At 46.1% G+C, this 18,796-nt stretch overlaps 2 protein-coding genes across 5 annotated transcripts in view; both read right to left on the bottom strand.

Moving 5' to 3' along the window:
- Window positions 1-41: 41 nt before the first annotated feature.
- On the bottom strand, window positions 42-10,741 carry MFSD4B (major facilitator superfamily domain containing 4B). The gene is made up of 4 exons (XM_042795718.1): window positions 10,491-10,741; window positions 10,191-10,359; window positions 7,332-7,448; window positions 42-4,777 (listed from the first exon to the last, which is right to left on the bottom strand). Exons 1-4 carry the CDS (start codon window positions 10,689-10,691, stop codon window positions 3,543-3,545), a joined length of 1,722 nt encoding a protein of 573 aa, XP_042651652.1. The 5' UTR covers window positions 10,692-10,741; the 3' UTR covers window positions 42-3,542.
- Window positions 10,742-13,224: 2,483 nt separating this feature from the next.
- Window positions 13,225-18,796, bottom strand: part of SLC16A10 (solute carrier family 16 member 10) — a 79,156-nt gene continuing 73,584 nt past the window's right edge. The window contains exons 6-7 of one of the 4 annotated variants that reach the window (XR_004408592.2): window positions 18,126-18,540; window positions 13,225-14,476 (exon numbers count right to left, since the gene is read on the bottom strand). Coding sequence is in view for 1 of the 4 variants with exons in the window: in XM_033002906.2 (XP_032858797.2) it covers window positions 18,305-18,540 (236 nt within the window). In the remaining 3 variants the exon portion in view is untranslated. Of the gene's footprint in view, window positions 18,541-18,796 lie in introns of all 4 variants that reach the window. The other 3 variants (XR_004408591.2, XR_004408590.2, XM_033002906.2) reach the window with 3 other exon arrangements.

Below are 18,796 nucleotides of genomic sequence, written 5' to 3' on the forward strand. Positions count from 1 at the left end.
TCATCAGAACGGGAGTAAGTTTTAAATTTAGAAGTCCAGAGTAGCTTTGAAAAATAGAACGAAACTTTATTTACATCAGGGAACCTGAGTGCCTTCTCCAGGTCAGAATTTATTACATTCAAGATACAAGTCAGTCTATTCAATTTCACATTATACCGTACACTGTAAACCCACACCAAGCAGAATAAAAGCTATTAAATATGTAATAGAACACCCACAGATTGCGATGCGCTTTGATGCGAAATAACTGAAAACACCCATCAAGGCACACGACTCTGCCTAATCCTGCAGCCGAGCGTCGGTCGGGTACGGCACCAAAGTGCAAAGGCCAGGACTAACGTGTTTGTGCTTGCCATACAATCCAGCAGCTGGCAGTGCTTTGGGGGCCGAAAGGAAAATATTGAATGGCATTTAAGTGCGAGAGGTTACCTTGAACACGAGTCAGTGGGCAAGTGCTCATCTTGAACTCAGTCCTGGCTTTATGGACAAAACCACGATTCCTCGTAAATTCAGGTACCTAATTGATCCATGCACCACAGTGCTCATCCTCAACACCGAGACGACTTTTCTAGCATGCAAGGCAATGGTAAAGTAATACAGTTTACTTCAAGTAATTTCTACCCCTAACGTGTAAGTTTAAGTGTTGAAGCTTTCTGGAGGATCCGTAACTTAAAAGGCACTGTAAATAGATCCTCACTGTAACTGCGTATGCCAGGAAGCAGTTTACTTTGGAAGGAAATTTAAACATGTAAGAACTAACATTCATTTGTCTAAAAACAAGCTTGGAGGAACACCGAAATCCAAGAAGTAAGGAAGCCGCAGCCTCGACCGCGAAGGATGTCCAGAACTGCTGTGAGCTGGACTCCTCCTCGCTGGAAATGCCCTAGGTCTGTTTTCATCTGGAATTGCTTTAAACGGTCCGTTTCCATCAAAGGGCAGCCCCTGCTCTTGGGAGCATGCTTTCAGTGCCCGAGGAGGGAGAACAGGCTCGGCGGGTGTCCTGCCCAGCCAGCCTGGGCCCAGACCCAAGCCGGGGGAGGCTCCCGGTGCGCGGAGCGGGGCTCCAGGCCCCCCCAGGCCCCGGCCCCCGTGTTCCACCCCGTCTCCCCTGACGGGCGACGCTCGCCCCCGCGGCCCAGGCTCTTGCTCGGGCCACCTCCTCCAAAGGGGGAAAATGGGGATGAATTCAAGTGGCTCGTGCAGGAATTAATGCAGCCAGTAAAAAAAAAAAAAAAAACAAAACAAAACAAAGTCTTTGCACACAGTATTTTCACATGTGTTGGGAAGACATCGATCAGAAACGCAAAGAGCTCTGTCCAGATAAGCCGTACGCAGATAAGGTTCAAAGAGGCTAGAGCACATCTCCCAGTGTGGCTTTACTGTCATCTTCGGGTTTTTATTATGCAAGACAGGTTAGATATCCCTGAGAACAATCTGACACGCAGGACACTCCAATTTGGAATTTCATTGCAAAAGTCAGCCTCTGAACTGGGGATTATTCTAAAACTCCCTGGTTGCCTGGTGCGGTTCGTGCACTAACTTTCGTCGGGCACCACCATCTCAGGCCTGGGGAGACGTTTCGCCTCAGCGGCAGCTCCGGTGAGGCCGCGGGGCCTCGGCGCAGCCGGGAGCTGCAACTCTGCCCTTTGTCCTGCACCAAACCCCGTCTCTGCCAAAGGAAACCGGTGACCTCCCCGGGGGCCGGGAGCCCCCGCGAAAGCAGCTACCGCCGCCTCTCCCCGTCCACCGGCAGGACCTGCCCCGCCGCCTCACGCACCGCCTGCTTTCCGCACACACGCCAAGGCGCTGCTGTAGCGCGGGGGCAGAAGGGGGAAAGGGGAGCTGACGAAATGCAGCTTACACCCGGGCCCGTTTACACCACCGCCTCGTGCCGCAGGGCTGCACTTGTTACCGCACGGCCCAGGGCCCTGCGGGCTCCCTCCTGCTGCTCAGGTGCTGTCGCAGGCACCGAGAGGAGGATTTGGCCTGGTGCTTACAAGCATTTAGCATTACTTTAAGCAAAGGGGAGAACCCTTGTGTGGCAAGTGGAACGAGGCCGTATTTTAAAGTGCAGGTTCATGCATTGCACTGGAAAAGGTGCCACGGAAGTGCACATACACACCAGAAAAAGAAAAAAAAGGAGTCAGGTGAAAGCTCAGTGGCACAGAAGTGCCAACAGCAGAGGGAGGGGGAGGCCCTTCGACATGGCAGGATGCAAAAAAAGGTGCATTTTCACTACAGTTGGATTCCTGCATCTCACTACTCAGAAGAAAGGAAAAAGCCATGAGGTCCTAGATTGCACACTCAGAGGACAGGAGAGGGAACAAAACCAGACCTGCAAATACACTGAACATCTGAGGTTCTGTGCAATGTTACATCTCGAGCTCTTGTGTTTGTTAGTAAATTAAACTCTTAGCCAGAAAAATACTAATAAAAGTGCAAAGGGAAAAACCCCCAAACACGAGCAGGTGCCGATCTCGCAGCCTTAGAAAAAAACCTACACATCTGGAGCTTCAAGGAGGCAAACAGAGCTCTGCCATCAGCTGCTGCTTTTTTTGCCCTTAGTGGGGAGGCCCTGACCAGCCCCTCCCCGCTTCGCAGCAACGAGCCCACAGACACAAACCCCCGCTGGGGAGAGTCACCCCCCAGCAAACAAACCCCAAACTTAGAAATATCACATCCCTCTGTCAGTACCATATATTAAGTAATCCTTGTATTGAATTTTATCACCTCCCTCATACTTTTGTTGATTTCAGTGGTAGAGCAGTAATTAACATCACAAGTACTTTAGACTACTTCGATCGGTCACCACAGTCTAACTAGGAAATCTGAAGTAAGCATTCCAGCAGATTAATACGACCCATTTTGTCCCACTTCCCACATTCCACTTCCCTCAATTGACCCAAAGGCATGGTTCTACTCCTAAAAATTGAGGTTTTTTCTTTTCTTAGTGGCAGAACCAGCAAATTACATAGTTTGCCAATAGGTTATCCGACTTAGAACTGCTGGGCATCACCTGCAATTTGACTTGATTTCCTGGTTTACGTCACACACGAATGTTCAACACAGCAGAAACATTCCTCTTTCAAGAGATAAGAAAGCTCAGCGTCACAGATAAGATTTCTCTCCTCTCTCATGGAAACATTTGTGACCAGGCACCTCGGAACTGCACCTTCCACCTGCCCCAAAAATGTGAGTGCTCTGAGCAGGCCCCTTCTTTCCTAGTTAGTTCCTTACAGCAAACGTTACGTACAGGCGTGCCTCCCGTTTAGCAAACGTCCCTTGTGTATCGTCTGCACATTCCACCACCCCAGCCCATGCACGTCACGGCGGACCCTCCCCCGCCAGGACACCTCACTGCAGCCTGGAAGTGAGAGGGAAGCAAGGGCCAGACAAACGCGGAGACGAACACGCCGAGCTCTGCGCCGCGGCAGGCGGATTCTCCAGCCACCTGACAAGAACAGCTACAATTCCATCGCATTTCCGTTTTGTTTTTTGTCTTTTTTCTTTTTTTTTTTTTTTAAAAAAAGTCAGCTTTTACTTTAATCGTTCTTCTCCCGATCGACATTCACATTTTTTCTCCCAGGGGAGCCCCCGGCCACCGCTGGAGAATCACAAAATACATCGTCCAGGTGGGGCTGGAGAGAGACTCTGGCTGGAGAGTCCCCTGCTATCTTACGGGAGGTCTCGATCACAGAGTTTTTCAGCGTGTCATTCATTTCTATGACCTCAAAGTCTGCTTCGTTCCACTCCTCCTCGTCCTCCTCGTCCTCAGTGAGCCCCGGGTTCGACAGCAAAGCTTTCCGGTCCTCGCTCTCACCCGCTCCTTCCGAGCGGCTCTCACCGGGGGCGTTGGCCAGCCTGTACATCAGGGGGAAGAGGACGGCGGTCACGGCAGAGGTGCCCAGGGCGGTGTACATCACCACGGGAGCGTGGCGGAACCTTCCCTGCAGATACCCCACCACGGCAGGGATGCACATCTCGCCCAGCGCCGCGCCCACCACAAAGAGCGAAGCCGCCTTGCCGTGCACGACCGTGTACTGCTCCACCCAGGAAATGCCGCTGGGGAAGACGGTGGCCATGGACGCCCCGTACGCCGCGGTGCCGGCCCACAGCCAGGCCGGGCGCCGCGTGAAGGCGGCCAAGCAGGAGGAGGAGGCGGCAGAGCCCGCGACACTCAGCAGGATCATGGTGCCGGGGTACAGGCAGGCGGCACAGAATATCGCCGCGCCCCGGCACGCCGCAAACGCGCCCCAGAAGACAGAATTCAAAGCGGCCGCTTCGTTTTCTTTCATCTCGGCAAAGACCTTCGCGTAGGTAAATATGTAGGAGCCGTAAGTGACTTCCGCTCCCACGTAGCAGAAGAAGAATACGAACAGGAGAAAAATAAGAGCGTAGTGGTATTTGGCAAACACGCACTTCTGCAGCGAAGCCTTGGCCTTGTCTCGAGCGGAGCTGCCCTTCGAATACAAAACCAGAAAGAAGGAAGAGACTAACAGCAGATAGGTCCCGATGACGACGTAGGACCACAAAAAGTCAGCACCGAGTCGGTGTCTCAGCGCTGAGGCAGCTGACGCAGCCGACGCCGTCGGCACAGACCTCGGGACAGACTGGTTTGTCTTTTCAGCTCCTGGGGGGTCCTCGGAGCCAGAGCCTCCCAAGGCCATTTTAGCCAGGATCGGAGCCACAAACGCGCCGACAGCAAAACTGAAGTGCAAGGCCTGCATGTGGGGCCCAGCCTCTGCTCCCCAGGTATTCAGTGCCAGTACATTGCCACCTGCAGACCGGAGAGAGGAGGAGTCAAGTCATTTTAGTCTGAAACCAGGCATTGTTTTAAAGAAAAAAAAAAAAAAAAAGACAGACAAACCAAATCAAACCATAAACTGTATCACTAATTCAATTTGCAGCAATATCAGGTTCAGCAAATACAACGTGCACGACTGTAGTTAGCTGAAATTCTGCACGTTGAACCTACGCGATTACTTGGGCTTCAGGAGGGTATTCACAGCGGGCAAAGTGAAGAGCCAGGGCAGTGGCATAATCCAGCAGCGATGGCTGTACTTAACTGTTGGGCCAGGGGAGGTTTAGATTGGATACTGGGAGAAATGTCTTCACCAAAAGGGTTGTCAAGCACTGGAACAGGCTGCAGGGGAAGCGGTCGAGTCGCCATCCCTGGAGGTATTTAAGAGACCTGGAGATGTGGCGCTGGGGGCCAGGGTTCAGGGGTGGACTTGGCAGCATCAGGTTAACAGGTGGACTCGATGATCTTAACAGTCTTTGCCAACCTAAATGATTCCATGATTCCAATTACCCTACTTGACAATTTGCAGCGTTTTTCAGCCTTTATTCAATAAAGCAAATTTAACTGCTTCTCATTTCTGTACGTATTAACAGCAACAATGCACAACGCTAAGGATCAGAGGCCTCGTTAAACAACATTCCAGGAAACAGCAAGAATCACTTGCTTCTGATGGGCTGGGACTACCTCCACTGCGTACAAGCGACTTTCCAGAAGCAGAAAGATTTACAATACCACTGCAAGGACCAAACTACCACACCCTCTGGTCAACAATAACGCTAGAAAGTAAGACCTCAGAGAGACATTTTTAAGTAGTCCCTGAGAAGAATACAGAAAAACAACAACAGTAATCAAACTGCTGCGCTGCAGCACAGCAATCCTTGTTACCCAGCACTAACGCTCTTCCAAATGAACTCAGTTACTCTGCTGCCTCGCTCCTGCTTCCCCCTGCCACACCTGCTCAGGCTGAGAAGCCTCCCTGTCTCCAGGGTCTGACTTCCAAGCAGCACACCCCCACCCACTGAAGGCGTTTTGACAATAAGCCAACAGGATTTTCCCATTGGAAGAATTTTTAAACCAAGCCCCACGTATAATCCTACCAGAGGAGGCAAATACGCCTGGGCACTCAGGTTATTCAGCATAACCTGTGCCATGCAAAACCATCTTTTTCACTACTGGATCCTCCATCATGCTCTTTTTAGCGTTACCGGAGCTCCCTCAGACTCCCCCGAATTAGGGCAGACGGTTCACACGCGCAGCCATCGTTCCTCTGCGTTGCCCACCAGCCAAGCCACCGAAACCGAGCCCTGGCTGGGCTGCTTCCAGCGCTGTTTGGAGAGCTAGGCTAACACATCAGCCAGCTCTTTCTCAGAAATAGGCCTGCCCCAAAGATGGTCAACAGGCTCCAGTCATACCTTGCTGGCCAGCGAGCAAGCAGAGGCTCCCCAGTAAGCCAGGCAGGTCGGCACGCCGCTGAGAGGCGCCCGGAGGTGCCGGGCGAGCCGCCGCCTCTCGCGGCTTCACCGCCACCTTCTCCAGCAACGCCAGAACGCTCCACTGCTGATGTGGTTTTGGTTGTTTCCTCATCCCCACCTGCAGGTTTGCCAGCGTTACCCGGTCGCCTCTCGGCGTGCTTCGTGCTGTGGCCTTGCCTCCTGCTCCGAACCGCCCACTGCACCCAGCCGTCGCTAGCTCACCCCTTCTAAGCCGTGCCCAGGGAGCTCACTTCTGTGGGACTTTCTTCTTTCGTACCGCTGGTAGAACTGACCTTTCCAACCACACCTGTAGACATCTGCTCCGCAACATCACTGGTACATCTTCCTCCAATAATGAGCCTCCACCAAGAAATTGGGTTTGAACGGTTTTCCAGCATCAGTGCGATTTTTTTTTTTTTTTCCCCCAAGCCGTTTGCAGTGTGCACATGCCACAGACGATTTGCGCGGGGGATAAAATACATTTGTATTCCCCAACACCCAAGCGAGGCTGGCCAAGGACAGCCAACATTCCTTAGTTCAGGAAGACAGACGCCACGGTGCTGTAAGTGAGCTGTGGCAGTAAATGTCTGCTGTGAATCCCCAAATGCCACCCAGCCAGCTTCAGGCAGGCAACCCTCCAGCAGAGCAACTGTGAGAATCTCTCCCCCAAACACCGGGGCTTGCGCAGGGCTGACTTAGCGCCAGCTGGCACCAATGAACCGTAACCCTACGAGCTTCCTGTAGATGAGCAATTCAAAGAAAACACCACTTAAAGAGCATGTGACACTTTCTTCACGCCTGTAGCTGCCTGCTGAAATACACATTGATCTTCTCCAGGAAGCAAGAGACACCCAGTTCCCCAAGCCCCTTAAGGAAGGCCTGTTACAGAGACACAAACACTGGGAAGTCTCGGGACCAGAATAATCCAAGAATCCCAGCCAGGTAAAACAGCTCCCCTCTTTTAATTCAAGATGAAACACCAGCAACAGTTTCGGTGAGCTTGAAGTTTCTCATTCGTTTGGTGGAGGAACTATCAATCAGACCACGTGGTCCCTTACCTGTGTCTAGAATTCCCATGGAAGCTCCAATAACTGACATCAAGACGGTTAACAGCAGGGATTTCTTACACCAAGGTATCCCATAGAGACCAACCGTTGTTCCAAACATGGATAATGCTGGAAAGGTTAAAAAAAAAAAAAAAAACAAAACAAAAAACCCACATACTACAGTTTCCATTTAAACTACAAAACATACAGAAGACATTCATAATTGTTAAAGTTAGAGATAATCCTAATAGGTGACGTAACCTAACTAACCTCGATTCATGATTAGCAGAAGCAGCTTGAAAGATCAACAGAATCATTTTTCACTTGGAAAAAAGGAATTTCATTCAGAATATAAATGCTACATGAAAAACCTGTTTTGCTAAAGCTTTATTTGCAAAGGGAGTAGCATCCGCTGCTAGGACACTAAGAAATCTTCTGCAAACTTTTGATTTAGAAGTGCTATTTCAGTATCTTCTAATCTAAAAATCTTACTTTACCATGAAAGGAATAAACCATGTTTTTGAACAGTGTGAAGTTTTCCCTCTGAAACTTACAAAGCATTAAATCTGACTACACTTTAAAAGAAGCCAAGTCACGAAGCTCTTAAAATCCTATAAAGTGATTGCACCCTGGCCAGCGAGCGACCTCCATGTAAAGATGCTGACTTTCATTCATATTCTGTTCTCACAGGAGGGAGGTATTCCAAGGGATTTCTGGAGTTTTAAGGGACAGAACTACAAAATTTCTTATCATAAACTTAGCTACAAAATGCTTCATCATAAATTTAGCAGCAATTCATTAACTGTATTAGTCTTGCTATTATTAACTACACTTACAGCATGCCTTTTCAGAAAACATTATTTAGCAGATGGAAATTATTTTTATTACATTTTGGGAGGAAGTTTAGCAGCTAAGTTCTATGCTTATAATCTTTCATAATAAAATAATCTGCCATTAGTATCTTGAGTATACAGTATTATGTTTTCAGAAAGCTTGTACCAGCTCAGACGTCTCTAGTATTTTTCAAATCAATGCTTGATCATAGGTGGGGGATTGACGTAATTAATAACTAAGGGTAATTCCAGACAAAACCAACAACAAACACAGGAAGAAATAAATATCCAGTACCCTAGAGCCCTAGCGAAACACTTGGAATACATGCCTCAAAACATTTTTGAAGGCTACCATGCTGAGCTGCATAGAAAAAAAGCTAGAGATGGGGTGTATTAAGTACAGCTTCTCAGATGCCCCACTCAGAGCTGAAAAGTAACTTCTCAGCAAGTTCCCAGTTGTCCACTTCGGCTTTGTGGCTACTTAAAAGCTTCCTTGACAGACTGATTACGTCTTCGTTTTTTTTTTCTGTACAGTAGCAGAGTTTCAGCAGCTAAAAGACAGGAGATAAAACTGCACATGCCAGTATCTCTTACAGGCAGCCCTTGTGATAAAAACAAGAGAAGCGTCAATAGTTCAAAGTGTGGTTTTGCCATAAGCACTACCAAACTGGAAAGGTTGACGAGATGAATCATTTTCCAAGCATTGTTGACAGCAGCTATCCTGTGCGATACCTCGGGAAAAGAAGCAAATACTAAATTCTTTCATGTTAACACTCACTTCCACAGATGTATTAATTCCATTATGGAAGGCAGAGTCTCAAATGTCAGACACCGACAACTCTGACCTGTCAGATGCACAAGGAGGCTAAAGGAAACCCGCTTTACAGGTGTTCTAGAGGAAAGGATTAACAAGCAGGGAAGGAACTAAATAAAGACATCTCAGAACAAGAGCAAATAAGAATTGATCCAGGAAGGTGGGTATCTTATCCAGGGATAAGAAGAGAATTAGTTCAAACACTAGCAATGGAAAGTGGAACTTCTCATATCTGTGAACTGCCCTTGCAATTACAGCACGATCCTCAGGGGAGGCGCAGTCCTGCCTGAACCTCCCCAGGTAGAGGACGGGAGAGAGCAAGGCTCTGGTTTAGTCCCTAACTTACAGCACAAAGGCCCGTAGTGCCGCTACTGCACTTGAAAGAAAAAAGGAGAGAGTCTCCACTATTTTGGGTGTGCTCCAGGAATCTCTACCCGAACAAGACACGAGCACGACTCTAACAGGAGCACTTCATTTCTGGATGCTGAACGGAAACTGTGCTTGCTGCAGTTTAACCATTTTCTAGAGCTAAGCAGCAGCCGAACTGCAAGTTTCTGCCACCACAGGTGGTATTTAATAGTTTTTCCATGGTTAAATCAGGTTCTAATTTGGTTAAGGCCCTCCAATCAAAATCTTAGTACTTTCATCCAGTATACGAAGACGATCACTCCTGATGAGCTTCAGGAAAGGGAAGGATTTTACAAAGCTCTCCCCGCAGAAGTGTGCCCCAGCGTGACTGCTGGAGGGTGATGCTGTCTGCACATCAACGGCAAAACAACAGATTCCCTGGTTTATGGGTGTCACAGGGTAACGCTACAGGAGCCTGTATCTCCCGAGAGGATCTGTACTAAATATACGACTTGATACAAAGGAAAAATAAATAAGTAAACCCAACTGTACTTTTCCTGTCCAAACCAAAGGCACCTTTTGGTCAATCCAAAGGGGTTTGGTGGGTCCCAAGCCGGTTACCGCCATTAACGTGCCCAGCGAGCCCAAGCACCTTGGGAGCGATGCCCGACAGCAGGCACTGCCCGGACATACGGACACACCCCCCCCCCACCCCGCCAGAAAACCGAAGCCAACGGGCTATCGCGACAGCAGCACCAGCGCGGCGGTTCGCGCGTGGACCACACACTCACGGTTTCCACGCCACGGCCGCGCCGGCCCCAGGAGCGGGGCCGCCCCTGAGGGGGCCGCTTCCCTCACGGGCGGCCCGGCACTCACCCAGGAGGAGGTGGGCGTTCATGCAGTCGAAGAGCACCCCCCCGAGCACCGACCCCCCCAGGTAGCCCAGGGACCGGCCCACGAAGATGTAGTAGATGTCGCTGACGTTCTTGTGGACGTTGGCGGCCAGGTTCGGGAAGGTGGGCCCCAGCACCGCGATGCTCATCCCCTGCAACACACGCCAAAGGGGGTGACGGTGACCGCGCCGCGGCTCCCGGCCGGGCTGAGGGGCAGCTGCGGGAGGGAGGGAGGGAGGGAAGGGGCCGCGGGTGCGCCGAGCCCGCCCGCCGCCTCGCTCACCAGCCCCAGGAAGGCCGCGCAGAGCGCCCCGGAGATGCACCACCGCAGCGCGGCCCCGGCCCCGGCCCCGCACCGCCAGCCGCCGCCGGCCACCGCCACCTCCGTGTGCGGCGCGGCGGGGACCCGCGGCCCTGCCGCCGCCGCCGCCGCCTCCCCCGGCGCGGCGAAGCGGACGTGCTTCTTCCGCTCGGCGCCGGCCATGGCTCCCGGCCTGGCGGCACCGGCACCGGCGGCCGAGGCGGCCCGCGGGACCCGCCCCGCCCCCGGCTGAGGGGGGGGCGGAGGGGGGGGAAGAACTACAACTCCCAGCGTGCTCCGCGCCGCCGGGCAGGGCGGGGCAAGATGGCGGCGGTTCGAGCTGCCCAGCGGCTGCGGCGGGGGCTCGGGCCGGGGGTACCGGGGCCACTAACGGCTGGGCCTGCACAGCGCACCCGGGTGCCGTCTGAGGCCGTGCTGCTGCCAGCAGGGTGAGGAGCCCATTAATTAAAAGTGCCCTCAGAAACCAGAATATTAAAAAACGAAAAAACAAAACAAAAAAAAAAACATCCACAACAAACAAGACCCCCCCCAAACACCCCAGCGTTATCGCCTAACTCAAAGTGTATTGGGCCTTTCAGATAACAGCATAAATCGCCTTTGCCGTCTAGAGTCCCAGAGTCATCTCCTCCGGGCTTCAAATGATACAGGGCCTAGATAGGAACAGGGGATGTAAGGGTTAACATGGGAATAGCAAGAAGGGGATGACAGGGAAATAGCTGAGATAACAGTTCTGCTTAATGAGTAGACAGTTTGTAAAACATGATGAGCTGAGGCATGGAGTCTTTAGGCTTTATCAGTACAAAGCCAGTTGGGACTAGACCCACGGTTTGGACAACAGCCAGTAAGGGACTGAGTCTGCGCGAAACCTGGGGTCACAGAGCGGACAGGAGGAAGAGGAGCTTGACTTCATCCCCAAAGACCCCCACGACCACCACCAGAAGGCACTGCGCAGACTCAATTGGGAGGAGATAATGGAAATGCTAATTATAATACGAAGCGGGGATAGGTAATGCATATGTATAGGCGTATTGCGAAATATTATGAATATGTAATCATTTGCTCTATAAATCTAAGGTAACGGTGCCACATGGTAGCACACACATTCGGAGGAGCGATCCCCTGTGTGCCCAGCGCTGAATAAACATACCTACTTTACAATCTACCAGATTGTGGAGTCTGTTTTCCGCACGTCACAAACACGCGTCACTTCGCGGGAATCCCTAGAACCTGCCCGCAGCCGCTCGCTGGCTTTTCAAAGGGCTTGGTTTCATTAGTGCTGTTCCGCAGAGAGGTGCTACTCTCAGTAGGGCAGGTTTTAACTTTCAGCATACCTGTTCGGTTTAAGCCTCGCAAACTCCAAGGTAAGGCCAAGCTGGATTTTGGTTTGCTTTGTTTCCCAAGTTGTTCAGAAATAGGTGCTGGAACGGAGCAGGCACTGCATGGCGCTTGCAGCAACCTGAGCCTGGTTCTCCTGGCACTGGTTAGCGTGTGGCAGGTACAGCTCTACTTCGGGATAACCTGAGGGAACGGATGTACGCTTTTTTTAAAAAAAAAAAAAAAAAATCTACAACAAATAACTGCATAAGATAACACTTAAATTGGGTTGTCCATAGCCACCTTTAATATCTTTGCAAGGAGGGCAAAGACTTACTATCAGATACCTGCAGAACACAGCTAAGCTGCTGTTCATAGGTCCATCAGCAGATAGTATTCCAAAGAAAGTATAAAGTAACAGTATTTAATTTCTGAAAGTCATATACAAGTCAAACCATATTTCTATATGTTGGTATTTTGCCTCGTTAAGTAGCTTTCATAATAGCTAGTATAAAATAGTACAAAAATAGCTTCCCGGAAAAAGGCACAAAAGTATTGGAAATGTGTTCCATAAGCTTCACATTTTTGTTTTACATACTTACAAAGAGGTTTTGTACCTCGGGAGCGTACAAATGGCAACAGCACTCAGGCTCTCATAAAGGTTTCAGGCACCTTTTTTAAAATTTTAATTTGAAATACAAGTATTCTAGAGAATAACCCCAGGTGAAATGGGAGTATTTCCCCCTTATCTTTAGATATGTTTATTAAAGCAAATGAAATATTTGGCCCTACTACAAACGAGAGGTGAAAAAACTCCTGTGATTTACTGCAGCTGTCAATAAGGAAACACTTCACACTGCCAAGGTAAGTCAAGGTGAAACTGGTAGTAGGCCAGTAAATGATCAAAGGTCCTCCGAATTACACTGGCAGTTCATGAAGCAAAAATACACAGTGTTCTTTTAAAACACCACTCGAGTTTATTCTGCCACAGTTTCCCTCCCTTCCTCAATTTTACTTCTGCCTTTTGTGAATGCAACTGTTCTCTAAGTTTGATATTAAACCCCAGAATGGGAAATAGAGTAGATAAAATTTTCAGAAGCATGTAACTGTGGAAGTCGGTAGTTTAGGTTTATAAACCATCGGTCTTAAAGTGGATCATCAGTGCAATCAGAATGAAATGGGTTGCATCATATATTAATTTAGGAACAAACATAATGGGGACATTCCAGTCAGAGCACAGTGTTTGTAAATGCTGTAAAGACTTCTACATAGAAGTCTGCACATGAGAATCAGTAATTACCAGAATGTAACAAAATTACTTTAAAATGGCAAGTTTTCCAGGAGAACAAGGCTAAAAATGATGCATGCAATAACAAATGGGGCACTTAAGAACTATCAATCTTTATTCTGAATAATTTGAGACTGATCACAGTTACTTCAGCACCATGAAAAACATCAGACATTCATTTCTTACCCTTCTAACAAAGCAGAACTTTAAAGAATGGAGGTAAAGCTAGCAAAACATATATCCTTTAATATCAAAAACAACATACAAAATATGATGTCTATAAAGATACTTAAACATGTCAGTGTTATCAATATTAGACCACATTTTTAGTATAAAATCACTCTCAGCATATGCAGTTCTGAAACATTAAAAATGTTGACACTATATATAAAGACTAAAAGGCATACTGAAAATATGCCGAAGTTCACACGACTAAAAACTCACTGGCTGTCTGGAACTGTAATGGTGCTGTGCTTGTCAACAATGAAACACACAAATGAAAATAATTACCTTTTCCTCAGCTGTCTCCCACATTCCAGGGCTACAGCTCCTGCAGTTAAATGCGGAATGTTTGTGTAGGCCCTGCCCAAAGTACACGGTATGTATACACACACGCACACACACACACACACGCTCTCAGCATCAGAGGGTCAGTCCCGACAGAAGAGTGAAGATGCCCAACAGTCAGCTGCCGTAACACCTCCAGCTCCCCAGAGGGGCCGGGACTCGGGCAGGGAGCTCCCCGTGCCAGCACGGGGACAAGCCGGCGGCTCCAGCTGCCCCTAAGGATGATCCCAAGGGTCGGAGCACCGATCCCCATCCTGAGGTACTTCCCTCGGGGCTGCAGGGAAGCACCTCCTGTCCCTTAGGCGTGCACCACCCAATGCAAAGAACCGAGCAGGTCATTTCTGCCCTCGAGTGGTAGCGTCCGCTTTTTACACCCGACGTGCGTGATCACAGCGTCCGTCTAGTTCGTGTGAGAGCTGCCTCCGGTACCCGTGGGGTGGTTCAACCTCACATCTCCCACCCGGCAAAAACCTGCCCAGTCTACCAGGCCATGGCTCTTCAAAGGCTTAGCGCAGGGAAGAAGTTTGAGAACGGACGGCTGAGAAGTACTACCCATATCCAACGCGGTGTGCATCAGCTTCGGCAATCCAGTGTCTCCAAAGGGGAAGGGGGAACGTATATGCCCAGACATTGGGCATGAAGAGCCAAAAGGAGAAAAATGGCAGTTGTCTACCTCATCTGATACTGAATATATCCTGACGAACGGCCACAGAATGGCTATGTTGTCTTTGACTTGAGTGAGCAATTTAGGAAGGTCCATAAATGGTTGCTGAAAACACTTAAGAAAAAAAATGAAATGTTAATGATGAACAAAGATCTGGATGAAAGAAATTCTAAGAGTATGTTAATTTAAAGTCCTGGTTTGAGACTGGTACAGGCCTTCCAACACGTAGCCAAAAGAAATCCTTTTTTTATTAAGTAAGCATTGTATATTGTTGCATAGCTTAGATGTAAATAAGAACCTGAAGAGCTTTCATTATTTCAGACTCTTTGCTGAACAGCTATATTAAAATTTACAAGGATCTCATACCTACTGAAAAAAAACCCTAAGTGTCAGCCATACATAAATCTGAGCCCTTGCTCAAAATTGATCTTGGTTTCAAGATCTGGTGTATTAAGTTACAGCATCAAGTAGGACTGAAAATTTCACACTGCCATTTTAAGCGAACCTCTTTCAACCCAGTTTCTTCTGAAGCTTACCCTGAGGTTTAATGGAAAAAAGATGATTACTGTTTATAGGACGGGAGAGCAATGTCTATGAAAAGCACTCTATGAACTGTTCTCAAGAGAGGGATAAATCATTCAAATGTAAGGGCTTTCTTGAACTAAGCTAGCATTGTAATTTTACAGTCTACCCCCAACAAGATTAAATCGGGCATGAATAAGGTCATCAAAATACGAGTCCAGCAGGTTTCCCATGAACAGGTTTTCACACTTAAAATGTTACAAAACTCTATTTACATTTACTCAGTCAAAATAAAATTTAGTATTTGGTGCTTTTCTCTCCTGGTTTTCAGAATAGCAACCATTTCTACGTTATTCAATCATTTTTTCATAAATGTACTAAATAGTTGCTATTTGTGTTGGGGTTTTTGTGTTTTGGGTTGGGTTCTGAGTTGTTTGTTTTGTGTTTTTTTTTTTTAAAGGGAGACAGCTAACGTCATTTTTAAAACCTCAGGGCACACAGAACCCAGTATCTCTCTAAATAAGTTTCTCAGTGGTTCATTAGCCTCACCACTGACAATCCGAACTCTGCTTTCATTTCAACTGCATCTTATCTAGCTTTAGGACATAATCATCCTATGCTTATGTCCAATAAAGAACATTTTCTATTGGGCATTTCCCCCTTAGATACAAGCTGACAGTAAAGATGCTAACAGAATTCTCATGCATTAATTCACTTTTCTTTTTTACCTTTTCAGAAAAATGATCTTTTTCCAAAGCCTTTCCAATTTTATCACTGTTGTAAAACAAAAACCGGTATCAGAAATAGGTTCCTTATTCCAATATCATCACACCAGCATAGCTTCCTTACCCCTAACTCTGCTTCCCTCTTGTCTGATATCCTGTTCACAAGCTGGTTTTAACATAGTAATCACTCCTAAACAATTATTCACTCATACCCTCTTCCTGGAGTCTCTGGGGTGCTTTTTTTAAAAACGCTGTCCTTCATATCTGCGAGAATAAGTTACATTTTTAGTTACTCAAATATAAGAGTTTGGATTTTCATGTACAGATACATTTTTAAAGGGTATGGCAATAATTAATCCATATGATTGTTATACTATTTCTGGATCATTTCTAAAACTTAACAACAATTATTTTATATTCTCTCCCAGATAATTTATATAGATACAGAGCAGCAAGTCAGGAAGTGCCACAGCTACAGCACGATATCTGGTCACAATTATTTCAAATTGCATCAGTGCTAAACAGCAGCCTTGTTTTCGGTTAAAAACTCAACACTAACACCACATGAAATGTAAGATCTGTGATGAATACTAATTTTTCATAACAAAGCAACAGGAAACAAGAGGCTCCTACCACACTTACTCAACACCTTTTGCATTGCAAATAAAAGATAATACTGAATAACACGTTCTACAGAAATACTCCAGACAAGAACAGCATAGGCTATTAACATAATTTTTATAATGAAGGCAGCATTTCATAGTCATTTTAATTAACAATACTATGAATATTTTAATTAAATTTTTAGAAATACTTATGAGGTACAGAAGCACAAGCCCCAAAGAACCTAAAGGGGCCTCTGTTTTACAGATTGGTTTGGAATTTTTTCCACCTCCAAGTCCCCCCCATACACCTCTAACATTTTAAGATCCAATTCTTTTAAACCTCACTCACATAAAGCAGGGATTGAAACACTGCAATATAAAAAGGTATGAGCTTTGGTCTCCAATAATTAGGATGGTTTGCATTTTTATATTTAAAGAACTTTTGTAAATTGGTAAGATGTAAACATTCTACGCAATAGTATTGCTAATATAACGTTTTGTATCACAAATGTAAATAGGCTGAGCCATTTACTACAACTCTGGAGAAAGAAAAATAAAAATAGAAAAGACAATAAACATTATAATTTTAAAACAATATGCCTCTGTGTTTTATGTAAAGAACAGGTATTGTTTACTAATGAAGAAAATGCACTTAAATGTGCATTTTGTCTTCAAATCACATTTAGTTTACTCTTTGCTATGATGCTTCTAAACAAGAAAACAAAAATTATTGGTATTGAATGGACCTGAAATAACAAATGATTAAGTATTCCACTGCATTGCTGATCCATATCCACAAATAAACAATGTACATGGAAGTGGTTTATGATAAACTGAAAAGCAATGTTTTCATCTCAAAGTATTATGCTTTTAAATATTTTTCAGAGAGGTTTTCAGAAATACCTGCTTGATAAACAATGCATAATACCTAAGAACACATAAGTAACAGGGTCATATGTTTAGTATGTTAAGCAAGAAATAGGACATGAAAAGACATTTCTTTATATTTTAATAAAATATGGAGCTATATCCTACGTGCACCTGAACACAGCTATAAAGACCTATAATAAACCTGCATGTTTACTTAGTGCAAAAATCTTTAATTGTTGAATGTCATTCTAATAGCCCGTGAATATTTCCACGTTCAACTTATTATTGCACTTAGAATGTATCCTTTAAAGCTGTCTCATTTTTAAGAATAAAAAAGAACCCAAGTACAACAGTGTAATTTGAAATTTAGTCTAATTCACAATACTGCTCCAAAGTATTACTCTCAGTACAATTTTAAAACTATCAGCTATTCTGAGGTTTAGCTGAGATATACACATATACAATAATAGTACTGCCTTCACCAAATTAAAAAAAAAAAAATAATCTATCATTCAGCAGCTTTACTTCTGAATGTCTTTGCACTCAGAGCTTAGTTTGCGCCTATTCAAAAGCTGTGCCCATCAAAAATTTCACCCTTAACATTCTTTGTTTGGGCTACTATGAAAAGGTGAGTGCAAAAACAGGTGAGTTTAAGCAAACTGAGCAGGCTCGGCTATTTAGAGAAAATAAAACATGTCTAACAATTTAGCTTTCTAATGCAAAATTATTTCAGCAAGAATTAAGGGTAACAAAAATACGCATATGCATGTTCATGATACAGAATTATAGGAGACTGTAAAACAGCATGAGAAACTTCAAGAAAACAAACCAGTTGTAAGAGCTACTACATTTTCCAGTATAAACACCCTCAGGTGTACCTGCATTGGATGGATCATAAAAGTTACTAAAGAATCCTAGGTCAGTGAACCAAAACCACCTTTCACGCTTCTAGAAACAGGTTCTGATGAATTAGAAAAATATTCTCTTCACACACAGAATCACTACACGCGTACACACTAATGCTACAAAAACTTCAAATACCTTGAAAATGTTGCTTGAAATCAAACTCAATGACTCAAAAAAAGTTCAATGGTATAAAAGATTCTTATAGCAGTTTTGCAATTTCAGTGATAGTTCAAGACTTTGTCAGTATCATCAGCCAAAAAGTACAAATCTAGCTTTGGTAGAAGAAGGTTGGGCTGGTACAGGAAAAGAAAGCATCAAAACCCAGATTCCGTTTCTTTCACGGGCTTTTCCGTAGCGTCCGACACCAAAGTGCTTTCGTTTTCCAGCATTTTCTCAGTAGTTTCTCCATCAACAGGTTTTGCTCTTTCTTTTAAGTTCTGCCGCTCATGGACCCAGGGGATGAAACACAATATAGCTCCGCCAACAAGGGGAGGGACCCCAGCCAGGTAGAATGCTACATCATAGGTGCCAAGGTGATCATATAGCAGGCCTGGAAAGACAGAACATTACCACTGATAAATAACGGGGCCTCAGGAAGCTACAAAACTCATGTCTTGTCTTTGGATTCAGAAACTTGAGAGCTGGCACAGATTATAACAACCACTAATTGGACCATCTGATGGCCAAATATAGGTGTGTCTATAGATGTAGAAAGGCATTCCAGAATTGATTAAAGACTCCAAGTAATGAAGAGCTCAGCATGTGACCACTCAACTACTTAGTTACCACCCATCCTTTAAAACATG

The sequence above is a fragment of the Tyto alba genome, unplaced genomic scaffold, assembly GCF_018691265.1.
Source record: "Tyto alba isolate M040663 unplaced genomic scaffold, T.alba_DEE_v4.0 Super-Scaffold_22, whole genome shotgun sequence".
NCBI classification, from domain to species: Eukaryota; Metazoa; Chordata; class Aves; order Strigiformes; family Tytonidae; genus Tyto; species Tyto alba.

Coding starts and splice junctions, on each gene's coding strand:
- MFSD4B (XM_042795718.1), bottom strand. CDS start 10,691: ATGGCCGGCGCCGAGCGGAAGAAGCACGTCCGCTTCGCCGCGCCGGGG. Junction 10,360..10,490: donor GCGCGGCCTTCCTGGGGCTG/GTGAGCGAGGCG, acceptor CGTGTGTTGCAG/GGGATGAGCATCGCGGTGCT. Junction 4,778..7,331: donor CATGGGAATTCTAGACACAG/GTAAGGGACCAC, acceptor TCCGGTCTGCAG/GTGGCAATGTACTGGCACTG.